The 22,358-nt window shown below is 43.3% G+C and overlaps 1 protein-coding gene across 1 annotated transcript in view; it reads left to right on the top strand.

Moving 5' to 3' along the window:
* cfap77 (cilia and flagella associated protein 77) overlaps window positions 1-22,358 on the top strand; it is a 128,862-nt gene that overhangs the window by 80,354 nt on the left and 26,150 nt on the right. Inside the window, exons 4-5 of the mRNA XM_045709103.1 lie at window positions 19,460-19,599; window positions 21,105-21,204. Of these exons, the coding sequence (XP_045565059.1) occupies window positions 19,460-19,599; window positions 21,105-21,204 (240 nt within the window). The remainder of the gene's footprint in view (window positions 1-19,459; window positions 19,600-21,104; window positions 21,205-22,358) is intronic.

Below are 22,358 nucleotides of genomic sequence, written 5' to 3' on the forward strand. Positions count from 1 at the left end.
ACGGATCCTTGAGAGTCTGTGGGGGGCTTACCCAGACACATGCTCCCAATTAGTTGGCCTTCTTTATGTAAATGCTTTATAAATTATCCCCAATGCTTGGGGATTAGGCGCTCATAAGGAGAGTTTGCATATCAATAAACAGACAGGTTGTGCATGGAGAATGGATCACAGACAGATATGGGAAGAGAAGGGGGAGGGTTATGGGGATGGGCCCAGGGTGGGGTGGGGTGGAGGAGAGGAGACATTATGGAATGTGAGGTGGTCTGTTTAGGGAGCTCTAGCTAAGTTTACATGTTTTATTTTTTACAGCCGCCCACAAATATGGCAACATATTTGATTTTGGATTACTAGGGGGGCTCTATGAAATTTAGTAATCAGGGTGACAGACATTGACACATTCAATACCGCCTTGCACAATCTTGCCTGCATCTAGCTGATCTAGGGTGTAATCATTAGTCCAACAGTTGCAAACGAGAGTTTCTATCTGAGAATTCAGGTATGTTTTTCCCAGTTTCGTTCTGTTTGCTTCCATTTAAGAAAAGTTTTTAAACATCTCATTCCAAAATCATGGGCATTAATATGGAGTTGGTTCCCCCCTTTGCTGCTATAACATCCTCCACTCTTCTGGGAAGGCTTTCCAGTAGATGATGGAACATTGCTGCGGGGACTTGCTTCCATTCAGCCAGAAGAGCATTAGTGAGGTCGGGCACTGATGTTGGGCAATTATAGGCTTTGCTTGCAGTCTGCGTTCTAATTCATCCCAAAGGTGTTCGATCGGGTTGAGGTCAGGGCTCTGTGCAGGCCAGTCATGTTTTTCCAAACCGATCTCGACAAACCATTTCTGTATGGACCTCGCTTTGTCCACGGGGTATTGTCATGCTGAAACAGGAAAGGTCCTTCCGCAAACGATTGCCACAAAGTTGGAAGCGCAGAATCGTCTAGAATGTCATTGTATGCTGTAATATTAAGATTTCCCTTCACTGGAACTAAGGGGTCCTAGCCGAACCATAAAAACAGCCCCAGACCATTATTCCTCCTCCACCAAACTTTACAGTTCGCACTATGCATTAGGGCAGGTTCGTCCGTCGGACTGCCAGATGGTGCAGCATGATTCATCAATTCAGAAAATGCTTTTCCACTGCTCCAGAGTCCAATGGCGGCAAGCTTTACACCTCTCCGTATGGTGATCTTAGGCTTGTGCGGCTGCTCAACCATGGAAACTTATTTCACGAAGCTCCCGACGAACAGTACTTGTGCTGACATTGCATCCAGAGGCAGTTTTAGACTCGGTAGTGAGTGTTGTCTTGGCTGTGTGCTTAGGGTCGTTGTCCTGTTGGAAGGTGAACCTTCACCCCAGTCTGAGGTCCTGAGCACTCTGGAGCAGGTTTTCATCAAGGATCTCTCTGTATTTTGCTCCGTTCATCTTTCCCTCGATCCTGACTAGTCTCCCAGTCCCTGCCGCTGAAAAACATCACAGCATGCCAGGTTTTCTCCAGACGTGATGCTTGGCATTCAGGCTTCATCAGACCAGAGAATCTTGTTTCTCATGGTCTGAGAGTTCCTTTAGGTGCCTTTTGGCAAACTCCAAGTGGGCTGTCATGTGCCTTACTGAGGAGTGGCTTCCATCTGGCCACTCTACCATAAAGGTCCGATTAGTGGAGTGTGGCAGAGATGGTTGTCCTCCTGGAAGGTTCTCCCATCTCCACAGAGGAACTTTTGAGCTCTGTCAGTGACCATTGGATCCTTGGTCACCTCCAGCTCTAGGAAGTGTCTTGTTGGTTCCAAACTTCTTCAGTTTAAGAATGATGGAGGCCACTGTGTTTTTGGGGACCTTCAATGCTGCAGACATTTATTTGGTACCCTTCCCCAGATCTGTGCCTCAACACAATCCTGTCTCAGAGCTCTACGGACAATTCCTTCGACCTCATGGCTTGGTTTTTGCTCTGACATGCACTGTCAACTGTGGGACCTTATATAAACAGGTGTGTGCCTTTCCAAATCATGTCCAGTCATTTGAATTTACCACAGGTGGACTCCAATCAAGTTGTAGAAACATCTCAAGGATGATCAATGGATACAGGATGCACCTAAGCCCAATTTCGAATCTCATAGCAAAGGGTCTGAATACTTACATAAGGTATTTATAAAAACCTGTTTTCGCTTTGTCATTATGGGGTATTATGGGGAAACATTTATTTAATCCATTTTTTAATAAGGCTGTAAAGTTACAGCCTTATTCAAAAATGGATTAAATAAATGTTTCCCCATAATACCCCATAATGACAAAGCGAAAACAGGTTTTTATAAATACCTTATTTATGTAAGTATTCAGACCCTTTGCTATGAGATTCGAAAAAGTGAAGGGGTCTGAATACTTTCCGAATACACTCTACCTCTGATCCAATCTTCGGGCTACCCAAGAGAAAATGCAGGCGAAAAAGAGGCAAGTGATCAGGCGTCCCGTTGAGAGTAAGGTGAAGGGATAACCGGCCACCACTTCCCTCCATTCTATTGGCCAATGTCACTTGATAATAAGATGGATGACCTCCAATCGCGGATTTGCTATTAAACAGGATTCTTGTAACTGCAATATTATAATTTTTTCAGAAACATGGCTTTCGAACAAGATACCCCCCATGGCTATCCAACTCAATGGATTCTCCATTCTCCGAGTGGACAGGTCATTGGATTGAGGGAAATTCAGAGGAGGAGGGGAATGTCTCTTTATCAACAACAGATGGTGTGCAGACTCTATTGCTGTGGAAGTCTCAACCTATTGTTCTCCAGTCTTTGAACACTTGATGGCCAAATGCCTTCTACCTCCCGATAGAGTTTTCATCTGTTATCGTGACTGCTGTATATATTACACCTCAGGACAACCGCAACAACAAGCTAGCACTTCAATTCTACATCACTAAGATTTTTCAAATTTTGTCATGGGGCAGAGATAAGAACATTTCAGTTTTTAAAGCTAATTCCCTGCAATTCTACACATTTTGCCATGGGGTGGAGAGAAGTCTGCAGTTTTAAAGCAAATTTCCTGCAATTCTACACATTTTGCCATGATTTATGCCATGTTAATATGATATCTGAGTGAGAGTCATTGGGGGCCCCCTGGAGGTCAGGCCCATGGGCATGTGTCCTGCTTTCCTGGTTGGTATTCATCCATGATAACTACAGCTTTAGATAGCTGGCTAAACCAACTTATCTAAAAATTGTTAGCTGACATGGCTAATTAAGTAACTGTTAGTGACTGACATAACAAGAGAAAAACTGCTTATGAACAACAACATTTTGGGAACGCTTCTTGTGTATTCTGATATTCTACATGAAATATGTGGGCCTTTGTAGCGCAGGTGGTAGAGCATGGCACTTGTAACGCCAGGGTAGTGTGTTTGATTCCCGGGACCATGCATACGTAAAATGTAAGCACGCATGTATAAGTCGCTTTGGATAAAAGCGTCTGCTAAATGGCATATATTATAATTCTCACAGTAAGATGAGAACCTGACTGAGTTCCTATTATTCTTTTTTTTAAACATGTCTGCGACCCATGCATTAAGAAGACGGCTTTAGACATTCAGAATGGTGAAAAAAATGATGCCGTGGGCAAATAGAGAGCCACTCCACAAATGATCACTAACCCAAACAGGTCTTCAGGGGAAATGGAAAGAGAGTCTGTGACACGACTTCCGCTTTTGGACGTGAACATCTTAACTCCTCCATCCATCTTATCTCCTCCTCCACATTTACTGGATTGGTTGAACAGCGCAGAAGAGACCCTCGCCCGACAGGTTTTTTTTCTTCTTCTAGTCAAGACCAGTATGTAGGGGATCTAGTTTCAAGCATTTTTTTTTACGCCTGCTAGGTTAGGTTACTAATAGATAAAAATACAAAATATGTTACCACTTCAAATAATTTCCCCACTCTTCACTAGCAGCGAATTAAGGAAGTTCTGACGAGCGTGACAAAGTTTGAGGATATCTTTTAACGAAAGTAAAGCACAGTAATGTAACGAGTAAAGTAGGAAGCCCAGGTTTCGATAGCTGATAAGATATTAATGTGTCTTGAAAAGAATGTGGATATTTGGTATTTTCAAAAGAATGTGGAGGTTTTTACTCAGCTGGTCTCAGATAGACATTATGAGTCCTCATTGTCCAAGACCAAGTCACGAACAAAAAAAAGGTATCTGAGACCAAGACAAGATCGAGACACTCTATATGTGGTCTCGAGACCGGTCTCGAGTACAACACTGCTACAATGACTACCGCCCTGTAGCACTAACATCTGTAATCATGAAGTGTTTGAAAGGCTGGTCATGGCACACATCACCTCCATCATCCCAAACACCCTTTGCATACTGCCCCAACAGATCAACAGACAATGCAATCTCAATTGCACTCCACACTGCTCTCTCCCACCTGGACAAGAGGAATACCTATTTGGGAATGCTGTTCCTCGATTACAACACAGCGTTCAACACCATAGTGCCCTCCAAGCTCGTCACCAAGCTCGGGACCCTGGGACTGAACACCTCCCTCTGCAACTGGATCCTTCTTGACGGGCCAACCCCAGGTGGTGAGAGTAGGCAACAACACCTCTAACTGCACTGTCCAATTTACAGTAGCTACTACAATGAAAGAATACCATGCTATTGTTTGAGGATACTGCACAGTTATGAACTTGAAAATGTATTAATGAACCAATTAGGCACATTTGGGCAGTCTTGATACAACATTTTGAACAGAAATGCAAAGGTTCATTGAATCAGTCTAAAACTTTGCACATACTTGCCAAAATCTGCATTGCGCCTAACCTGGAATATTACATTTTGGGCTTTCTCCTGCGTTTCAAAGATGGAAAAAACAAAAAAACGCCTGTTTTTTTCTTTGTATTATCTTTTACCAGATCTAATGTGTTATATTTTCCTACATTCACATTTCCACAAACTTCAAAGTATTTCCTTTCAAATGGTATCAAATTTCAATCAAATTTATTTTTATATAGCCCTTCGTACATCAGCTGATATCTCAAAGTGCTGTACAGAAACCCAGCCTAAAACCCCAAACAGCAAGCAAAGCATGTGAAAGAAGCACGGTGGCTAGGAAAAACTCCCTAGGAAAAACTCTCTAGAAAGGCCAAAAACCTAGGAAGAAACCTAGAGAGGAACCAGGCTATGAGGGGTGGCCAGTCCTCTTCTGGCTGTGCAGGGTGGATATTATAACAGAACATGGTCAAGATGTTAAAATGTTAAAATGTTCATAAATGACCAGCATGGTCAAATAATAATAATCATAGTAGTTGTCGAGGGTGCAACAAGCACGTCCGGTGAACAGGTCAGGGTTCCATAGCCGCAGGCAGAACAGTTGAAACTGGAGCAGCAGCACGGCCAGGTGGACTGGGGACAGCAAGGAGTCATCATACCAGGTAGTCCTGAGGCATGGTCCTAGGGCTCAGGTCCTCCGAGAGAAAGACAGAAAGAGAGAAAGAGAGAATTAGAGAGAGCATATTTAAATTCACACAGGACACCGGATAAGACAAGAGAAATACTCCAGATGTAACAGACTGACCCTAGCCCCCCGACACATAAACTACTGCAGCATAAATACTGGATGCTGAGACAGGAGGGATCAGAAGACACTGTGGCCCCATCCGATGATACCCCCGGACAGGGCCAAAACAGGCAGGATATAACCCCACCCACTTTGCCAAAGCACAGCCCCCACACCACTAGAGGGATGTCTCCAACCACCAACTTACCGTCCTAAGACAAGGCCAAGTATAGCCCACAACGATCTCCGCCATGGCACAACCCAAGGGGGGTCGCCAACCCAGACAGGAAGACCATGTTAGTGACTCAACCCACTCAAGTGACGCACCCCTCCCATGGACGGCATGGAAGAACACCAGTAAGCCAGTGACTCAGCCACTGTAAAAGGGTTAGAGGCAGAGAATCCCAGTGGAAAGAGGGGAACCGGCAAGGCAGAGACAGCAAGGGCGGTTCGTTGCTCCAGCCTTTCCGTTCACCTTCACACTCCTGGGCCAGACTATACTTAATCATAGGACCTACTGAAGAGATAAGTCTTCAGTAAAGACTTGAAGGTTGAGACTGAGTCTGCGTCTCTCACATTGGTAGGCAGACCATTCCATAAAAATGGAGCTCTATAGGAGAAAGCCCTACCTCCAGCCGTTTGCTTAGAAATTCTAGGGACAATTAGGAGGCCTGCGTCTTGTGACCGTAGCGTACGTGTAGGTATGTACGGCAGGACCAAATCGGAAAGATAGGTAGGAGCAAGCCCATGTAATGCTTTGTAGGTTAGCAGTAAACCTTGAAATCAGCCCTTGCCTTAACAGGAAGCCAGTGTAGGGAGGCTAGCACTGGAGTAATATGATCACATTTTTTGGTTCTAGTCAGGATTCTAGCAGCCGTATTTAGCACTAACTGAAGTTTATTTAGTGCTTTATCCGGGTAGCCGGAAAGTAGAGCATTGCAGTAGTCCAGCCTAGAAGTAAGAAAAGCATGGATTAATTTTTCTGCGTCATTTTTGGACAGAAAATTTCTGATTTTTGCAATGTTACGTAGATGGAAAAAAGCTGTCCTTGAAACAGTCTTGATATGTTCTTCAAAAGAGAGATCAGGGTCCAGAGTAACGCCGAGGTCCTTCACAGTTTTATTTGAGACGACTGTACAACCATCCAGATTAATTGTCAGATTCAACAGAAGATCTCTTTGTTTCTTGGGACCTAGAACAAGCATCTCTGTTTTGTCCGAGTTTAAAAGTAGAAAGTTTGCAGCCATCCACTTCTTTATGTCTGAAACACAGGCTTCTAGCGAGGGCAATTTTGGGGCTTCACCATGTTTCATTGAAATGTACAGCTGTGTGTCGTCCGCATAGCAGTGAAATTTAACATTATGTTTTCGAATGACATCCCCAAGAGGTAAAATATATAGTGAAAACAATAGTGGTCCTAAAACGGAACCTTGAGGAACACCGAAATTTACAATTGATTTGTCAGAGGACAAACCATTCACAGAGACAAACTGATATCTTTCCGACAGATAAGATCTAAACCAGGCCAGAACTTGTCCATGTAGACCAATTTGGGTTTCCAATCTCTCCAAAAGAATGTGGTGATCGATGGTATCAAAAGCAGTATCAAGAATATGCATATCCTTTCTTCAGGTCCTGAGCTACAGACAGTTAGATTTGGGAATGTCATTTTTGGCAAAAACCTTAAGAGGTTCATCATTATGCAATCATTAATTTACATTCATTCTGTTATTGTGTGCTTCCACACATTAATTCATGGGCTACCCCTCCATATTTGTTTAGTTCTTTAACCTCTCTAGGGTAGGTGGCACCAAATCGTCCCACCTACGTAACAGCCAGTGTAATCCCGTGGCGCGTTATTCAAAAACCTCAAAAATGCAAAAACTTCAATTTTTCAAACATATGACTATTTTACACCATTTTAAAGACAAGACTCTCGTTAATCTAACCACACTGTCCGATTTCAAAAAGGCTTTACAACGAAAGCAAAACATTAGATTATGTCAGCAGAGTACCCAGCCAGAAATAATCAGACACCCATTTTTCAAGCTAGCATATAATGTCACATAAACCCAAACCACAGCTAAATGCAGCACTAACCTTTGATGATCTTCATCAGATGACAACCCTAGGACATTATGTTATACAATACATGCATGTTTTGTTCAATCAAGTTCATATTTATATCAAAAACCAGCTTTTTACATCAGCATGTGACTAGCCTGTGACTAGCATTCCCACCGAACACTGCCGGTAAATTTACTAAATTACTCACGATAAACGTTCACAAAAAGCATAACAATTATTTTAAGAATTATAGATACAGAACTCCTCTATGCACTCGATATGTCCGATTTTAAAATAGCTTTTCGGTGAAAGCACATTTTGTAATATTCTCAGTAGATAGCCCGGCATCACAGGGCTAGCTATTTAGACACCCAGCAAATTTAGCACTCACCAAAGTCAGATTTACTATAAGAAAAATGTTATTACCTTTGCTGTCTTCGTCAGAATGCACTCCCAGGACTTCTACTTCAATAACAAATGTTGGTTTTGTTCAAAATAATCCATAGTTATATCCAAACAGCGGCGTTTTGTTCGTGCGTTCAAGACACTATCCGAAAGGGTAAATAAGGGTGACGAGCATGGCACAATTCGTGACAAAAAAATTCTAAATATTCCATTACCGTACTTTGTAGCATGTCAACCGCCGTTTAAAACCAATTTTTATGCCATTTTTCTCATAAAAAATCGATAATATTCCGACCGGGAATCTGCGTTTAGGTAAACAGACGAAAGAAAATAAAGCATTCGGTCGACTCGGGCACGCGCCTAAGCCCATAGTACTCTGATCGGCCACTTGCCAAAAGCGATAATGTGTTTCAGCCAGAGGCTGCCTCGATATCGTTCAGCTTTTTCCCGGGCTCTGAGAGCCTATGGGAGCCGTAGGAAGGGTCACGTTAGAGCAAAGATCCTCAGTCTTCAATAAAAAGAGCCAAGATGAAACACAACTTCTCAGACAGGCCACTTCCTGCATGGAATCTTCTCAGGTTTTGGCCTGCCATTTGAGTTCTGTTATACTCACAGACACCATTCAAACAGTTTTAGAAACTTTAGGGTGTTTTCTATCCAAAGCCAATAATTATATGCATATTCTAGTTACTGGGCAGGAGTAGTAACCAGATTAAATCGGGTACGTTTTTTATCCGGCCGTGTCAATACTGCCCCCTAGCCCTAACAGGTTAACTGTATCTACATTTCTTAACAGCAGTCAACTTTCAGATCAATCAGTTAAGTAATTCTAGGCCTATTTAAAATTCAATTTGATTCACTTGAATTCAATTCCAAAGATCAGTAAACTCATTTCTCACTCCATTACTCCTCCCTTTTGACACATTGTTTCACTTCCCCAGGCCCTGGACCTGATTGCAGATCAGAAACATCCTGTAGAGAAATTATATTTTTAACAAAGATAGGAAGTGCAACAAAATAGCCTCCAACAAGTTTTCAACCAATTTGGAATGTGAAATTATCTTCCAAGATGAGGTGAGGAATCCACGCTGCTTCCAGATTGTACCAAAGTCATGCACAACCCAAAATGCATACCTGCTGTCAGTATAAATCTGAACAGTTTTATCCTTAGACAAAATGCATGCTCTAGATAGGAAAAACAATTATGCAGCTTGGGCTGACTCTCTAGGGTGGTGACAGCCATAGTTACTGCATAAGCCACTAAAGTCCCCATGGAGTCCACTGTATCTTGTCATTCATTGCCATTTTGTGGTCAGAGAGACGCTCTACAACCTCAGCATAGTCAGGTAGCCAGGCTCTACAATAGCCTGCCATTCCTGTGAGTGTCAACATATGTTGTTTTGTAACTGGCAGTGGTACAGATAGAATTACAGCCACACGCTCTAGACCCAATTTCCTACCATTTGGTGTAATATCAGGTCATAGACACTTAATGGATTGAGTCACAAGCTGCAGCTTTTTTCTTAGAAACGTTGTGGCCATTTTCTGCAAGGAACACTAACAGAGCTCTGGTGTCGACTTCGCATGCTTGTAGGGTTTCAGAACAGAGTAACAGGTCGCCGACATACTGTATTAACATACTCCCAGCAGGGGGTACAAACATTTTGCGCCAAAGTGGTAGAAAACACCGCAGGCGTTCTGATTCTGTGTAACCTTATGGGCAAACGGTCCAAGTCCAACGCTTGTTTAAAAATGTAAACACGAACCAGAACTGTGATTCTGGAGCGACAGGAATGCTAAAGAAAGCATTAGCCAAATCAACATCTGAACACCTTTTAGCCGACACCAGCACGGCAGATTGTGCTGTAACAGGGTTTGGCATAACAGTAGCTCTTGCGTGAACTACATCGTTAACTGGTCTAAGATCTTAAACCAAACGCCAATCACCCGAGACTTTCCGGACATGAAGAATGGGAGTGTTGCAGGGAGAGTCTGGACAAGGCACAATTGCTCCTCTTTCTACCAATGAAGTATTAACTGGAGTAATCCCCCGCACTGCCTCCAGACTCAGGGCTCAGCCGGGTCTGTGTGTTCTCAGGTGCGACGTAAGCCGTTTCACCCCCCCCATTCACCCAATGTTTCTCTCTAGACATGCATTTTGCATCGTCTGTTCCAGAATGTCCCTGCCCCACTTATCCACCATTACCTTCACCGGTCTGGTCAGCAGGTCAGGCGGAAAGGGTTCTCCCTTATTGCTTTTGACTCCCATTGTGAAACTCCAATATTTAGTTAGGAACGTCTTACTTTCTTAAAAGTAATTATGGGTTAGGTGAAAAATAAATTGATCATGGGTTCGCATCAAAATATGTTTTTTATTTCGTTATGTAATTTAGAATATGGTATTTCCCCTATACAAAATGTTGTATGTGTTTTATGCACGTAACCAATTATTTCCCAAGTATATCCAATTCTCCTACGGCTCCATTGGTCAAATTACGGCCTTCTAAAAGAATGTGCTAACCTACAGGAATATTTTCTTACTTCTATCTCAGGACCCTGTCCTGGAATCACATAGCTCATGCATTTACATCTGACGATTGCAAACCATGGCATATCAATTAATATTAAATGAGTACTTTGTCAAATAATGTGCATTTACCCAGGAATACCTCTGTTATTAAACAGGGTTTTCTCCACACAGAGTTGAGCCCTCCTTGTCACTAAGACAAGTTCTTTTTCACACACAGTGAAAACTCACACACTGTGAAACTCACACACAGTGAAATCCACCCACTGACGCTCCCTGGGGGGTCCGAGGCGGGTCTCTTCTGCGCCAATCAGGCAGAGTGTTGGCTCCCTGAGCCCTGTCTAACGTAGCCCCTGTGCACAGTTAACCTTGGTGTCCCCGGGAACAATCAGCAAGCGGAGGTAGCCATCCCATCCTCGTCGCCAAGAATTGTCATGGAAATTCTAACCAGAAAAGAAGAGACTATAGATTCTTAAAACAAAAACTTTTTAGTATAAGATTTGCAAATCTGGAGCTGGTTAACAATCACTCAAAAGGTGCAAAGTTAAGAGCCCAAAGAACAAGAGCTGGGTCTCAGCTTTTATAACCTTTGTCTACGTGGCAGTTTAGCATGTGTGTGAGATCATGATGGGAACCTAATGTACAAACAAGTGTTATCGGCAGTTTTGTTTCTCCTTTCTGCTAACAGAATTGTCGCTGCTGCTCAGGCACGCCTATGTTCTCTTCATATCTCCACACAGCTGTGCCCTTGAAAGATACGAAAAGAACAAAATGGACCAAAAACTGGTCACTCTCAGACGGCCCTTTGTCTTTGGCTGCGTGACTAAGTTACTCAAAAACAAGAGAGGAAAAACACGAGCTTCTTCTTACATGAGAGGCTCATACAGCGCATGTGCATAACAGAGTTCGTCATTTTTTCCACCATAGGACTTACAGTGAGGGGGAAAAAGTATTTGATCCCCTGATGATTTTGTACGTTTGCCCACTGACAAAGAAATGATCAGTCTATAATTTTAATGGTAGGTTTATTTGAACAGTGAGAGACAGAATAAATGTTATAAATTGATTTGCATTTTAATGAGGGAAATAAGTATTTGACCCCTCTGCAAAACATGACTTAGTACTTGGTGGCAAAACCCTTGTTGGCAATCACAGAGGTCAGACGTTTCTTGTAGTTGGCCACCAGGTTTGCAAACATCTCAGGAGGGATTTTGTCCCACTCCTCTTTGCAGATCTTCTCCAAATCATTAAGGTTTCGAGGCTGACGTTTGGCAACTCGAACCTTCAGCTCCCTCCACAGATTTTCTATGGGATTAAGGTCTGGAGACTGGCTAGGCCACTCCAGGACCTTAACTTCTTTGGGATAGGGGGCAGTATTTTCACGGCCGGATAAAAAAACGTACCCGATTTAATCTGGTTACTACTCCTAGAATATGCATATAATTAGTAGATTTGGATAGAAAACACTCTAAAGTTTCTAAAACTGTTTGAATGGTGTCTGTGAGTATAACATAACTCATATGGCAGGCCAAAACCTGAGAAGATTCCATACCGGAAGTGCCCTGTCTGACAATTTGTTGTCCTTCTGTTGCATCTCTATCGACATTACAGCATCTGTGCTGTAACGTGACACTTTCTAAGGCTTCCATTGGCTCTCTAAAGCCGCCAGAAGGTGGAATGGGGTGTCTGCTGTCTCTGGGCAAAGTATAGGAGCAGAGTTTGTAAGTGGTCAGCCTGGGGACTGTGAGACTGGAGATGCGTGGTCACGAGAACTCGCCATGTTTTTCTATCAGTCTTTGAATGAATACAACGTTGCCCGGTTGGAATATTATCGCTATTTTACGAGAAAAATAGCAAAAAACATATTTTAAACAGCGTTTGACATGCTTCTAAGTACGGTAATGGAATATTTTGAATTTTTTGGTCACGAAATGCGCTCGCGCATTACCCTTCGGATACTGACCTGAACGCACAAACAAAACGGAGGTGTTTCGATATAACTATGGATTATTTGGAACCAAAACAACATTTGTTGTTGAAGTAGAAGTCCTGGGAGTGCATTCTGATGAAGAACAGCAAAGGTAATCCAATTTTTCTAATAGTAATTCTGAGTTTAGGTGACCCCGAAGTTGGCGGATGTCAAAATAGCTAGCCGTGATGGCCGAGCTATGTACTCAGAATATTGCAAAATGTGCTTTCGCCGAAAAGCTATTTTAAAATCGGACATAGCGATTGCATAAAGGAGTTCTGTATCTATAATTCTTAAAATAATTTATGTATTTTGTCAACGTTTATCATGAGTAATTTAGTAAATTCACCGGAAGTTTTCAGTGTGTATGCTAGTTCTGAACAAAACATGGTAATGTAAAAAGCTGGTTTTTGATATAAATATGAACTGTGTTGATAATGTTCCAACCGGGAGATGTTGTATCCGTTCAAACACTGAAAGGAGAAAATGGAGTCGTCACATGCACGCGCGCGCCAGTGCCATTGTTCTCAGAAGTACCACTCTCCAAAACCCCTACTGTTTTTCGCCCAGAGACTGCAGAGTTATCATTCCACGTTCTGGCGCCTTCTGAGAGCCAATGAAAGCCTTAGAAAATGTCACGTTACAGTAGAGATCCTGTATTTTCAATAAAGAGGCTACAGAAGGCCAAGAAATGGTCAGACAGGGCACTTCCCATATAGAATCTTCTCAGGTTTTGGCCTGCCATATGAGTTCTGTTATACTCACAGACACCATTCAAACAGTTTTCGAAACTTTAGGGTGTTTTCTATCCAAATCTACTAATTATATGCATATTCTAGTTTCTGGGCAGGAGTAATAACCAGATTAAATCGGATACGTTTTTTTATCCGTCCGTGAAAATACTGCCCCCTATCCCAAACAGGTGTGTAAATATTTGTATGAACATAACAAGATTCATCAACTGAGATTAACTGAATAAGTTCCACAGACATGTGACTAACAGAAATGGAATAATGTGTCCCTGAACAAAGGGGGGGGGGGTCAAAATCAAAAGTAACAGTCAGTATCTGGTGTGGCCACCAGCTGCATTAAGTACTGCAGTGCATCTCCTCCTCATGGACTGCACCAGATTTGCCCGTTCTTGCTGTACGATGTTACCCCACTCTTCCACTAAGGCACCTGCATGTTGCCGGACATTTCTGGGGGGTAATGGCCCTAGCCCTCACCCTCCGATCCAACAGGTCCCAGATGTGCTCAATGGGATTTAGATCCGGGCTCTTCGCTGGCCATGGCAGAACACTGACATTCCTGTCTTACAGGAAATCATGCACAGAACGAGCAGTATGGCTGGTGGCATTGTCATGCTGGAGGGTCATGTCAGTATGAGCCTGCAGGAAGGGTACCACATGAGGGAGGAGGGTGTCTTCCCTGTAACGCACAGCGTTGAGATTGCCTACAATGAAAACAAACTCAGTCCGATGATGCTGTGACACACCGCCCCAGACCATGACGGACCCTCCACCTCCAAATCAATCCCGCTCAAGAGTACAGGTCTCGGTGTAACGCTCATTCCTTCGACGATAAACGCGAATCCGACCATCACCCCTGGTGAGACAAAACCGCGACTCGTCAGTGAAGAGCACTTTTTGCCAGTCCTGTCTGTTCCAGCGACAGTGGGTTTGTGCCCATAGGCGACGTTGTTGCCGGTGATGTCTGGTGAGGACCTGCCTCACAACAGGCCTACAAGCCCTCAGTCCAGCCTCTCTCAGCATATTGCGGACAGTCTGAGCACTGATGTAGGGATGGTGCATTCCTGGTGTAACTTGGGCAGTTGTTGTTGCCATCCTGTACCTGTCCCACAGGTGTGATGTTCAGATGTACCGATCCTATGCAGGTGTTGTTACACGTGGTCTGCCACTGCAAGGATGATCAGCTGTCCGTCCTGTCTCCCTGTAGCCCTGTCTTAGGCGTCTCACAGTACGGACATTGCAATTTAACATGTGGCCATAATGCCCCTTTAAAAAAATCCATGCCTTTTGCTGCTAGTAGCCGTTGTACCCTTGGGCTGAATATAATAATTACAATTCCCTTCTCCTGGCTGGGTGCTCCGAAGCACCTCTCACTCACATGGCTCTCCGTCACGTGATTGGGTCTTTCTCACAGGCTACAAGTGAAGGCAGACACATCGGGGACGCAACTGCGTGAGTCCTTATCCAATTCCGAGGGGCCATATTGAAGATATTGGAAGAACTCTCCACATTTAATTTTCGTCAGCCAACAAGATGAGTAGTTCTAACGAACAGCAAAAGCACTAGCCAATATCAATCTACTATCCCCCATGGTGCAAAAGGTGACCTATTCTGTGCAAAAAAATAATATTCCAAACATAGTCTGGGATAGTTGTGGGATGTGATAGATCCCAAATTAATACAACCACTAGCATCAAAAAACTTTTTTAAAGTAATGACGCTGATGCAACAGATCAGAACGTTTAGCTTAAAATGCTGATAAACTGTTGGGCTATTTCTTCACATTATAACGCAGCAATGGCACTGCAGTAGGCTATATGCATGAATGTTCCAATAGCAGGAAAACACCATTCTCAAAAGTAACTGCAAATGCAATTATGCATGTAATGCTTTTATTACAAAGGTGCATTTTTATGGTGAAAATGATCTTCCCCAAACTTGAAACTCACGCACTGTATATATATGCCAGTTAGACTCTACACCTGTTGTAAAGTGGATTAATGTGCTTAATTTTAAGAAGTTATTTGGCCACTTTAGTTGTGATACTGTCACGACTTCTACCGAAGTCGGTGCCTCTCCTTCTTCGGGCGGTGTTCGGCGGTCGACGTCACCGGCCTTCTAGCCATCGCCGATCCATTTTTCTTTTTCATTTTACATTACATTTACATTTACGTCATTTAGCAGACGCTCTTATCCAGAGCAACTTACAAATTGGTTCATTCACCTTATGATATCCAGTGGAACAACCACTTTACAATAGTACATCTATATCTTTTTTTGGGGGGGGGGATTACTTTATCCTATCCCAGGTATTCCTTAAAGAGGTGGGGTTTCAGGTGTCTCCGGAAGGAGACATTTGTTTTGTCTCGTTTTTCCACACACCTGGTTCTCATTGTCCCTCATTATGTGTTGTGTATTTAACCCTCTGTTTCCCCCATGTCTTTTTGTGGTATTGTTTATCTGGGTTGATGTATGTGCACGTTAGTCTGGTTGTGCTGGGTTATGTATACCCGTTTTGTATTTCGTGTTCATTGTGCCGTGTGCTTTTGATTAGCCTGAATAAAAGGCTCCGTGTGCTACCAAATACCTGCCCTCCTGCGCCTGACTCCCTTGCAGCCACTTACGCATACCTGACAGATACCAACATTGGGCTATATGTTTAGATTTTTAATACATTCTAAGGCTGCATGATGTGACTCTAATGATGGTTTGAAAAAAGTTGCATAAAAAGCATGAGCTCTGCTTTGTGTTTTTTTGAACAGGCTGTACACACTTGATTAGTCTCTCATTCACCATTTGACAAGCACTTGATAATGCCTCGAATTTCCCGGTGGTAAATATATCATTCACAGGTGATATTCTTTAAGACATTTGGAAGGTCGTGGCTTACCCAACCTAGCCATTACACTATGAAGCAGCAGAAGTGTTACAAACCATGGCCATATCTGATTCCTTCTCTCAGACTACACAAACATACATGCACATATTCTTTAAAAGTGGAAAAATAGAAGACTGGACACATCTAATATAAGAGACCTATATAGTCACCCATCAGACTATTCTTGATTTAATCTTGGCTTTACATATACTAAATAAGAGAATGCCAAGATTGTGCAAAGCTGTCATGAAGTTAAAGGGTGGCTACTTTGAAGAATCTCAAATCTAAAATATGTTTTGATTTGTTTAGCACTTTTTTGGTTACTACATCATGCCATATGTGTTATTTCATAGTTTTGATGTCTTCACTATTATTCTACAATGTAGAAAATAGTCAACAACAAAAAGAAAAAAGTAAAACCCTGGAATGAGTAGGTGTGTCCAAGCTTTTGACTGGTCCTGTATGTGTGAAATTTGTTTTGATTTAGAATGGACTATTATCATGCATAGGGAAGCGCACAATTGGCCCAGCGTCATCCAGGTAAACCGTCATTGTAAATAAGAATGTGTTCTTAACTGACTTGCCTAGTTTAAATAATTGTTCAATTTAAAAATGTAAAATAAATCATGTGGAAAAACAGGGGGGACAAATACATGTCTGAATGGAGGACACTATTCCCATGGTTCATTTTCATGCCATCCTGTTGTAAAGAGAGGCAATGTGCTTAATATTAGGAAGGTTTAGACATAAATATAGTAGGCCTAGGCTATAGTAAGCTGATGGGACCCTCCTCTTTTCAATAGAGGTCATCACTCTGTTTTCTCACACAATTGCATAGCCTATAGGAATGTTGCTCAACATGAGCTCATGGGCTCTCATGAAGTGTTTGATTAGATTTTCGATTACATTTGTATTGATGTCTGAGTGGTAAGAGAGACAATGGAGTGCTGAGTACCAGGCAGTTAGCACGTTTGGTAAACTACTAATCAGCAGCATCAGAGCTTGGTGAAATCAAATTACCGTTACTTAACGGTCACGTGCAATTTGACTCGTGACTGCCAGTGTGGCGGTAATATGGTGACTGTCGGTAATATGGTGACTGCCGGTGTGGTGGTAATATAGTCACCGTAACAGCCCTAAATGAGATCTTCACTGACTTTGTTGTTTGAAGGTTTTCAGGTTGTCATTCACTCATAAAGCTTGCAAACAGCTTCTCACTTGTCACATCTGGTTATTTCCTCGGAGATATGATGTGCTTCCCTAATGGCACCCTATTCCTTATATTGTGCACTACTTTTGACCAAAGCCCTATGGACCCTAGTCAAAAGTAGTGTATTAAATATAGGGGTTTAAATAGGGTATAGGGGTTTAAATAGGGTTTGGGGCGGCAGATAGCCTAGTGGTTAGAGCATTGGGCCAGTAACCGAAAGGTTGCTAAATCGAATCCCCGAGCTGACATGGTTCTGCCCCTGAACAAGGCAGTTAACCCACTGTTCTTAGGCCATCTTTGTAAATAACTGACTTGCCTAGTTTAAATATAGGTTAAATAAAAAAATGATTAAAAAAATAAATAGGGTGCCATTTGGGACGAACCATGGTGGTGTAATCCACATTTCATACATAGATGCTCAGGCAGGCTTTAAACGTGAGGTAATTTTCACAATGGTTATGCTGTGATTAACTATCTGGTAAAAGTGTTTCCATTGTATTCTAAATGAGACTTATGTTTTGAGTCATGTCATAGCTGAAAGCCAGGCTTCAAGCTAGCGATGCCATATTGTATCTGTGTGTTTCCGTTACTGGCACAAGGTATTCGCTATAACCAAAGGATGTTTTTATCTGCCTACAAATCACACAAGACAACATGAGGGGGGAAGCTTTCGTATGTGTTCATATGTGTGACTGACGCGTGCTCAGAACCTCTGTTTCTGTCACTCAGTGAAGAGCCTGCAGATCATAGGTACATGTCATACACTTCAATATGTTCAGGTAATGTGGAGTAGCAATCCCTCGCACCCTTCTCTCATCACCCTAGCTGGGGTTTGGATTTTTACTTCCCGTCTTCGTGGAGAGATGATGAGAACTTAACTTAAAAGCAAGAACTTGAAAGGAGAACTTTGAAACAAGACGACCAAAGCGCAGTACGACATCACCTATTGCTCGTTCCCCGCACCCCTGACTTCCACAGCCTTGGAGATTCTCTCAGAGCTACAGTATAGAGATGGCAGACAGGTGGTATGAAGCCGCACCTCAATACTGGAGAAGAGGAGCTGCTTCATTCAGCCCCGTTTCTCTTAATCACCCTTCAATCCTGGGTTGTGTCCCAACTGGCCCCCTATTCCCTATTTGGTGCACTACTTTATAGATGGAATAGGGTGCCATTTGGGACAGGGGGGGTCCAACACCAGTTAACAGGGGGGTCCAACGCTACAGAACACGCTATAGAAATGCATTATGTAGAACAAACCCGATTTGTCTGCCATGTAATAGAATACGGGGATCAAGTCAGGTGCTCTATGCATTACATTTCCATCTGCACCGTTCTAAACATTTCACCTCTCTGTGTAGGCTACAGAAGCCAGTAAGAGACAAAGAACCACTCGACCACCATTGTATCTTACTGCCGCTACTAAAACACTCGCTCTTTTGAAACAAAACTCTCCATTTAAAAGGGTTGGTTAAATGTTTGTACCATATGACAATCAATGTCTTTCCAAAAATAATTTTGATCTTGTTTGGAATATTTTATGGAAATTAGTGCCTTTTAAGTACCTGGGATAATTAACAGTAATTTATACAGGTAGTGTCTTTCCACCTATTAACGTCTCTAAAGACTTACTGATAAAGTAGCTGACAATTGATCACTTCCACACAAGTCTGACGTTCTTGTCCGGGAGTTACAATTTTCAAATGTGCTCCCAAGTGCTGTTCCTCTTGCGACTTTGGCATAGATTTTTTTTGAAATTCAATTTTTTTTTGAATGGTTTCAACGGTGACATCAAGGTCCTCAAGCTTTCCATGTTCGTTTCTGACAGCTTAGGGAATCTTCTGCATCTAGAAGCTCTTCAAAAATAGGCCTGGTGAGGAAGAAATTGTGGATTCCGAAGCTGGCTTATACTGTTGTAGCCTGGTCCCAGATCTGTTTGCCCCCCCCCCCAAGATAGCAAATGAACACGTCATAAGCCATGGCAAAAACGTTTTGAATTCCAGTAAATTAGCTGAAAAACTGCGAAATGTTCTTTCAGCATCATGGCAAAATGTGTAGAATAGGCACAAAGGCTCTCCGCACTGCCAAAGCTGACTCTTTCTCCTCTGTTCTCATCCTCCTAGATCTATCTGCTGCCTTCAACACCGTGAATCCTCAAATCCTCCTCTCCACCCTCTCAGGGCTGGGCGTCACAGGCTCTGCACACTCTTGGATTGCATCCTACCTGGCAGACCGCTCCTACCAGGTGACATGGAGAGGATCTGTGTGTGCACCACGTACTCTCACTACTGGTGTCCCCCAGGACTCGGTTCTAGGCCTTCTCCTCTTCTCTCTATAAGTCATTCGGCTTCGTCATATCCTCACATGGTCTCTCCTATCATTGCTATGCGGATGACACTCAACTACTTTTCTCCTTCCCCCCCTTCTGACACCCAGGTGGCGACATGCGTCTCTGCATCCCCCGGCAGATATCTCAACTTGGATGTCGGCCCACCACCTCAAGCTTAAACTTGACAAGACGGAGCTGTTCTTCCTCCTGGGGAAGGCCTGCCCGCTCAATCACGGTTGACAACTCCACAGTGTCGCCCTCCCAGAGTGCAAAGAACCTTGGCGTGACCCTGGACAACACCCTGTCGTTCTCTGCAAACATAAAACCAGTGACTGCAGTTTTGTGCTCTACAACATCCGTAGAGTACGACCCTACCTCACACAGGAAGCGGCGCAGGTCCTAATTCAGGCACTTGTCCTTTCCCATCTGGACTACTGCAACTCGCTGTTGACTGGGCTTCCCGCTTGTGCCATCAAACACCTGAAACTTATCCAGAACGCTGCAGCCCGCCTGGTTTTCCACCTTCCCAAGTTCTCTCATTTCACCCCGTACCTCCGCACACTCCACTGACTTCCAGTCGAAGCTTACATCCACTACAACACCATGTCTACGGAGCAGCAAGAGGAACTGCCCCTCACTACCTTCAGTCTATGCTCAAACCCTATGCCCCAACCCGTTCTGCTACCTCTGGTCTCTTGGCCTTCCCACCTCTACAGGAGGGCAACTCCCGCTCAGCCCAGTGCAAGCTCTTCTCTATCCTGGCACCCCAATGGTGGACCCCCCCCCCTCCTAGCTCTGACTCTACTGATACTGTAGCTACTTTATTGAGGAACAATGTACCTTCTATGCCTGTGATATGTGGTTGTCCCACCTAGCTATCTTAAGATGAATGTACTAACTGTAAGTTGATCTGGATAAGAGCGTCTGCTAAATTACTCAAATGTAAATGTAAAATGATTAGCTATCAAACTGCACATTTTTCTCTCGGCCCCATGGCAATATGTGTAGAATTGTAGGGAATTAGCTTTAAAAGACCAACATTTTCTCTCAGCCTTATAGCAAAATGAGTGGAAATGTCACCACTCTCACATTCATAGACAGAGCTATGGATGGACTAACCATCCATGGTATCGAAATGGAGTTTTAACCATAGAGATTCTATTCTAATTCCCAATTCTATATTTTGAGGCTATACAGTGTTTTTCATTTACATTGTTTACAAACTGGAGTAAAACCAGCATATATTTTGGGTTCTGATGGGGTACAGCAGATGTACTAAACTCATGAGACATTTATAAGTTATATTCTTCAATAATTCATTGATATATACCATTAATTTATCAGTCCAAAAATTAATGTAGCAACCAAGGATTCTAGCTTTAAGGTGAATACTGTCCTGTTTTTCTGTCTGTTACCTACAGCCAGCGCTTGGGAAGACCAAGTCTAAAGGGTTGACATGTCTTGGACCTGACTTTGTGTACGGAACTGTTGCGACCATCCAGGACGGAGGAGTCTCAGAAGGTAGGGGGTGTGCAAAGTGGCCATCCTGCATCACTCAATTGGGTGTTAGTCTACACATTGGGGGTGACATAAAATCATTACTATTATTATGATTCCTCCTTTGCATCCCTTGTGGTCCATTATTTTCTTTAACCCCAGACTTAGCATTGATAGGTGTGTGGAACCCCTCCACAGCACACAATAAAATAAAATAAACTCCACAGCACATGGTAAAAACGATCTTGGATATTATTTAGAGGTGTATCTGTCACACACACACGCTGGCTGCACTGGAGAGGGCTGGATTGTGACGGTCATGGCAGTGTCATATGGCCAACTATTTCATTACTTAGGGAATAGGGTGCCATTTGGGATACAACCCATGTGTCCCCATTACCGTCAGCCCTGATGTCACAGTGTGTTTGGCTGAGAAAGCGTCCCCTCAGGCAGCTGGCCCACCCTGTCACTCTTCCTCTTCTCACCAGCTAAACTGTGCATGTCCTCCTCCTCCAGCTGGAGAATGATAATGATGCTCTTCCGTCAGCGGACAGACGCCGGGGAATGTCAAACTCTCTCCTGAACCCCCACCAAACCAGCCCTTGAACCCCCCTCCAGGCCCTCGCCACTCACACCCAGTGGAAACGTCTCCCGATTGAGCTCGACTGTCAATTGTGAGCCGCTCTAAGTGTTTAAACACTCAACTCTCTCAAATGAACCCCCCCCCCTTTAGATCTGTCACTACCCACTAGACAGAGAGCGCTCTTTTAAAAATGGCTTAAAAAATGTGTGAATTTCAATAATTGTGACAAGTATAACAAAGGCTCACTGTCAGCGACGGTGGTAACGACACCTGGGGAACACACCTCCATATTGTCACCGAGACAGAGATGACTGAGAGAGGGAGTCAAGCGCCATATGGAGATGTCACCGTCTCGCAACTAATCAAAACCCCTCTGATGGAAATTGGTGTTGCAATGAGCTGCTTCACAGAGAACAGCCTTGTTCCAACTCTTTACACAGCTATAAATATTTCAGGAAAGACTATCTACTGTACGTGAGCGATTGATCTATCTTTGCATAGTTGTAGCCGTGTAGACGCCGCCCAGCTAGCACATTTGGTTCCTATAAAGTTGTGGGAACATATGTTTTTGGATTTCCATTGGTTGTGGGATCGA

This window comes from Salmo salar, chromosome ssa26 (genome assembly GCF_905237065.1).
Source record: "Salmo salar chromosome ssa26, Ssal_v3.1, whole genome shotgun sequence".
NCBI classification, from domain to species: Eukaryota; Metazoa; Chordata; class Actinopteri; order Salmoniformes; family Salmonidae; genus Salmo; species Salmo salar.